Source organism: Lactuca serriola, chromosome 3 (assembly GCF_051521515.1).
Source record: "Lactuca serriola cultivar US96UC23 chromosome 3, Lser_US96UC23_V15, whole genome shotgun sequence".
NCBI classification, from domain to species: Eukaryota; Viridiplantae; Streptophyta; class Magnoliopsida; order Asterales; family Asteraceae; genus Lactuca; species Lactuca serriola.
The window spans coordinates 220596077-220602401 of NC_136410.1; the positions used below are offsets into that span (position 1 = coordinate 220596077).

Below are 6325 nucleotides of genomic sequence, written 5' to 3' on the forward strand. Positions count from 1 at the left end.
TACTCAAAGTTAGCTTATTGTGGGAATAAACAGCACCTCTTTTTTTCCTATCCAAACACCCCCTTAATCTACTTTTAAAATTATTCTTTGTTTTTTTATTCCAATCAAAAGATTGACTTGTCTCTTTGTTAAATATTATAACAAAAATGTGTAAATACGATACCATAATCTTTATCACAAACGTTTTGACTTTCATAGATTTTATTCTAAATATTTTTTATAACTCCATAAGTAAGAAAATACACGATTACATCAATTTAGAATGTTATGATTTTTTTTTAATATAAAACGAAATATAACATTATTCAGTTGCGAAGTCAGACTCGACTGCAACATCGAACCAAAGGGTAACCTTATTATTTAAAGGATTTCATGTTAGCACGTTGATGGCAGAATGGGAATGGTGGGCTTCACGTAACATTTTATCAACCGGTATATATAACACAATACATAGCGACTGATCTATCTCAACGTAAGCGGCAACCATGAAGACTGGTGCTACTGTTCTCTCCTTCTTGGCGATCGTGTTTTTCCTGTCAGCTTCAGCCTCCAACCTTCCATCGCTGTTGCATCCTCTCAAAGTACCAAGGCTACCAGACATCTCCTCTTTCGAGGACGATCTTTCCTACTCTTTGTATCAACACAGTTGTAGAGGGGTTGAAGGCATCATCTATAGGAAAGTTAAGGAATGGGTTAAGAAGGACCCAACTCTTGCTCCTAGTCTCATGAGACTTCATTTTCACGATTGTGCGGTTAGGGTAAGTAAATATCTCAATTTTGATTACTTAGTAATATTTTTTGGTACCATGTATTTACGTTGTTTTTGTATAGGGATGTGATGCGTCGATACTTCTGGACCATAAAGGAAGTGAAAAGTCGGCGAATGTTAGCAAGTCGTTACGAGGGTTCGAAGTGATCAACGACATCAAAGCGGCAGTTGAGAAGAAATGCCCTAAAACCGTCTCTTGTGCTGACATCTTGACGGCAGCTGCTAGAGATGCCACTGTTCTAGCTGGTGGACCTTTTTGGACAATTCCTTTTGGGAGGAAAGATGGTCGAGTTTCCCTAGCGAAGGAAGCTGCAAAGGTCCCCATGGGTCGTGAAAGTATTACCAATCTTATCGAGTTTTTTCAGTCCAAGGGTTTGAATGTTCTTGATTTGGTTGTCCTGTCAGGTACTATTAATTAGGTTTCAAGACGGTTGACTTAAAGTAATGTCATTACTTACGGTTGTTCTTTGGTTTGTAGGTGCACATACGATAGGAAGGAGTAAATGTGAATCAGTGCAATATAGGCTCTACGACTACAAAGGAACAAAGAAACCAGACCCATCAATCGATCCTCAGTATTTGAACTACTTAAGGAGAAAATGTCGATGGGCTTCTGAAGATGTGTATCTTGATGCTACGACCCCACATAAATTCGACACGCAGTACTATCAAAATCTTAAGAAGAAGATGGGGCTATTGTCTACGGACCAATTGCTTTATGGAGATTCAAGGACTAAACCGATTGCTGATGCTTTGTCTTTCGATTCTTCCCTTTTCTCCAACCAATTCAGTGTATCCATGGTGAAGCTTGCAAATATTCTTGACTTCACATCTCAAGATCATGGTGAAATCCGGGTCAAATGCAATGTCGTCAACTATTAACATGCTTGGAACAACACCAGCATGCATAGAATATTATCTATCGTTACGAATGAGAGAGGATGCGTTGCTTTTTTGTTGTTTTTTCCATTTTTTTTGCTGGTGCCAAGGTTTATAAACATCGAATTGATATTTATTTTCTAATTTGTTAAATGAAATGATTATATTTGTTTTGATGTAATGACAAATTACTTCCTGTGTGAAATCTTTATTTCTATACTCTAACACAAGTTCGTTCTTATATAAATGTTTTCAATATTAATTATTAATTTCTTGATCTGGATCGAAGATAAAAACAATAATATGATTCAATAATAAAACAATGTGGCTGCCATTGTCCGTTTTGTTAGGGGTTTAGAAGGAAGCGGCATTACCAAAAAAAAAAAAAAAAAGTTACCGGCGATATTTATTGCCGGTAAATTAAGACCCTAAAAATCATCGCTAAAGATATTACCTGCGAAATGGTGTTGCTGTTAAGTAGCCACTAATAATCCATTCATCACTAAAGCCCTATATGTCGTTGTAGTTGGTATTAATTCTGTTGCCGATAATACATGTCACCGTCAATAGTCATAGTCGCCAGTATTAACGATCAAAGGCATAACGTTCGTCGCTGGAACTGTACGTCTTCGGTGCTACTTGTTGCTGATAATTTGCCTCGTTCGCTAATGCATTGTTTTTTTTAAATGCTGCTAAAATGCAATAATAAAATGACATAAAATGTTGTAATAAAATTGCATAAAATACAAATTCACATTCACAACAAGAAAAGGCACCTTTAATTAGGGACGAGAAAATGCGTCGCAAATAGTCAAGGTTGTCGCCCCTAAAGATATTAGGGACGACATGTCGTCTCAATTGGGTCGCCGCAAATACCTCGTAGCTAATACTCAAATGTCGTCCCTAAAGGCGTCATCCCTAATACATGTCGCCCCTAATAGCATTCGTTGTCCCTAAAGGTGTCGTCCCTAATAATATTCCGGCCACCGGCCAGTGGCGAATCTATAACAAAAAACCACGTGCTTTCTTATGTAATAAACTAAAAAAATAAAAAGGAAAAAAAATACTAATCGGGTCGGGTCGGGCCGTATGCCTTTAAATAGTTAAACATAACTTCAATATTTATAATAAAGTTTTACATTTAAACTCTACTAGGTTTTATACCTTGAAATATATTCATAATTATATCGTTATTGATATTTTCTAAAGCACTGTTTTTCAATATATGATCTTAAATTATCATTCAAAAATTGAAATATATAAAATATGGGCACGAGTCGGTGACGCCTGGTGGAGGGGAGACGGTAGCCGGTGGCCTGGCTGAACGGTGAACAATGGGATCGATTGATCGATCAGGCAGGCAAGAACGTGATGAGGAGTCAAACGTTAGGAGATGTCGATCGGTGATCACGTTTCGTGAGTTTTTTAGAAAATAAAATAAATAAATTGGGCTATTGGCTAATGAATAAATTTTAAATGGATTGAAAGTGTGAACTATTTTAAGTGGATTGCAATATATAAAATTTAAATTGATATATATATATATATATATATATATATATATATATATATATATATATATATATATATATATATATATATATATATATTGATAGGATAAAATCACAAACGTGAAGATCGATTAGATCTATGAAACAGGTATTACGATGAACTCAAAACAATAAATAAAACAAGAGTGGATCAAAATATGTCGAATGATTAGATCAAATAATCCTCAGCAGATCTCGACTAAGAACTTCCGCTATAGAGGATTTAGGGTTACAAGAACGATAATAATAAACTTCTGAATAATGCTCTGATCGTTCTATTCTATCGTTTTTCTAAGATGCATGCAAGCACCTATATTTATATTCAACCCTACTAAACTCACGGATGGACAGGCCCATACCGGAGATACAAAAATGGACTAGCTAACGAGCCCAATAGACGCAACACTTAATACAAAACACGACCCAACAATCTCCCCCTTTGCGTCAAATTGGAGCGAGACTACTTCTTCTTCGGGCCAGCAGCGGGAGCCTTCTTTATAGTATCAAACAGACATGTAATAAGAGCGAGAATAGTCTGTTTGAACCGAATGTACCATTGTATCATGTCATCGAAGTACTTGAGATCATCCGCTGAGTTCTGCTTGCATCTGTGGATGATCCCCAAAACATGCTCTAAGCAAGCAGTGGTGTAGAGGTGTTCGTCAGCCAAAGCGAAAAGACATTTTTGTCCTTCGTTCCTGGTGAACATGACCGAATTCCTTCTCGAGTCAATTTTACCCATCTACATTTGGTTGAGATCACTGGCAGAGCCAACAGGAGATATTTTTGGTTTCTTCTTAAATACGCTTGCAATCTCCTGATCCATCAGTGCAACTTCCATGATGTAGCACACGAGCATCCTCTTGAGATGGTCGATAATCGGACCGTATTCAGCTTCGTTGGTGAGAAGGATGTTGTGAAAGATAATCCAATCATGGGGATTAAGGTTTGGAAGATCTGCAAGGGAAATAGCATGTTCGGTTTTGGCAGATCCCCGAAGTACCTTGAACCGAATGTTGATGAAGTTCCCTTCACTATACGGCTTCAAGACCCGAACGTTGATAATTTTCTGAGCGCTCCAAGTCTGATACTGAGGTTGAGCAGCCTTCAGATAGAAATTGATTAAGTCCCGATCAACCTGTGGATGAGGATGGGGGAACTCTGCAACGTTGGAAAAGGCATGAAAGATGAACGCCTTTCGGGTTAGTGGCATGTCAAACTGAGAGTCGACAGTGTTGGAACAATCAAGAGAGATTACAGGTTCCAGCCACAAGATACTCGGTGTGTCAATGGCTTCTTTTATCATCCTCTCGAGAGTCCAGGCAGGAAAAAGAGTTTTCCTACTCTCAAGAAGGTCGTGGGCTTCCTTCTGTTTACGTTCGGCTTCTTCAGCCTCTCTTGCCACACGAGCACTGATATCAGCCTCATTGCGTCGACTTCTACGCTTCAACAAGTCGGCGATTGTTTCTTTGTCTTCTTCTTCTTCTTCCTCAGCAATCTTTTTGCCTTTGTCTTTCATACCAGAATCGGAGGCTTGGCCTACTGGAGGAGGTTCGGTAGTATGAGTAGCTATGGAAGTAAGAGGTGGTTGAGACATTGTTTCCTTCTCTCCCCCTTGTTTCGGAATGGACACGAAATCAAGTAGCCCTTCGAGTTTGCTGAGCAGAGCAAGGGCGGGAGCGAGATTCTCTGCAAGGTCACGCCTCACAGTATAGTTAAGAATAGGATCATGTGCTTCGTGGATGTTGGAGATGGCAGAGTGGACATCCGAAACACACGACTTTATCACCTCCTTTTCGGACCGAAGAGAGTCAATCTCCTGTTGAGAGTTGGAGAGTTGAACACTCTTGACCTTCAGAGCAGTGGTCTTCTTTGCAAGAACATCCATAAGAGAGTTCTCAGCAGCCAAATCTTCTTGTAGCTTCGAGAGACGCTCGTCAATGGTGGTGCGAAAGGCTGAGTTGTCGTCTGAAAGCATTTGACGAAAAGAAGCGAAGGACTTCAACTCAGTGGATACTGACGTTGCTAGCTGGTGAACAATTGGTTCCAACGTAGTCTTGGATGCATTTGCACTCTCCTGTAAAGACTTTAACAGGGAAGAGGCATCAGAAAATAGTTTATCGACTTTTTCGGTCGCAGCCTGACAGGCTTTTGTGGAGGCATCTATGGCGGGGGTTGCAGAAGCAATGGAATCTTGATGAGCTTTAGAGAAGGCGTCAACAATCTTCTGAACTGCATCTTCAGAAAGGGATGACTGAGAAGTGGAAGAGGAGGCGATGAGCAAGTCAATCTTGTCATGGAGCTCCTTTAGATGTCTATTTGTGACAGGAGCGTCGTCATCGTCATCACTCTGTACTTGAAACGGACTATAGTAGACCGAGTCAAACGTCATATCTTCCCCGCCAAGGAATGGTTCGTCTCCCTCTGAAGCATGACCAGGAGAAGGTGGTGGTGGTGAAGCTGGTGGTGTAGTAGTATGGGAAGGTTTGGGTTGGGTTGTTTCGGGTATAGGTGTAGGTTCGGGTGCTTTTTTGGTTTCGGGTGCTGGAGTGATTTCGGGTGCATCAGTATGAACCCCCGTATCAGATACGTTGGCTCTAACATCTGCAGTGGATGTTGTGGTTGCGTCGGTGAATATTGGTGTTGGTATTGGGATTGAAGTGGGTGGTATTGAAGTAGTGGAAGTTATGGGGGGGAATAGAAATAGGAATGGTTTTAGGTGGAGAGGAAATTGGAGAAGTAGATGCATGAACTTTTGGGGTAGGAGATCTGGGTGGAGTGTTGCCACGTGGAGAGTCATCAGAATCTGAACTCTCACCCTCAGACTCGCTTGAGGATGAAGCGATAATTAACTTTCGTCGTGGTTGGGTTTTTCTCCTCTTTTGCTGTGGAGACTGAGCAGGCTTGGTAGGTTTCCTCTTCTTTGGAGATGGGCCTTTTGCTGCTTTTGCCACCTATTTCCCCTTATCAGCATTTTTGCCTCTTGGAGCAGGCTTGTCGGCATCATGTATTGACTTCAACATCTCTGGAGTAAGATTCCTCGGACCAGAGTGCTTGAACCCTTTGTACGTCTAGATACTCCGACTGTCAGCAGGAACATCCCCATACATGGTTTCCGGAATTGAAC

General features: G+C 40.5%; 1 protein-coding gene across 1 annotated transcript; it reads left to right on the plus strand.

Annotated features, from left to right (window-relative positions):
- Window positions 1-452: 452 nt before the first annotated feature.
- Window positions 453-1853, plus strand: LOC145093602 (peroxidase 7-like). The gene is made up of 3 exons (XM_079031792.1): window positions 453-758; window positions 832-1174; window positions 1248-1853. Exons 1-3 carry the CDS (start codon window positions 486-488, stop codon window positions 1649-1651), a joined length of 1020 nt encoding a protein of 339 aa, XP_078887918.1. The 5' UTR covers window positions 453-485; the 3' UTR covers window positions 1652-1853.
- Window positions 1854-6325: the final 4472 nt, after the last annotated feature.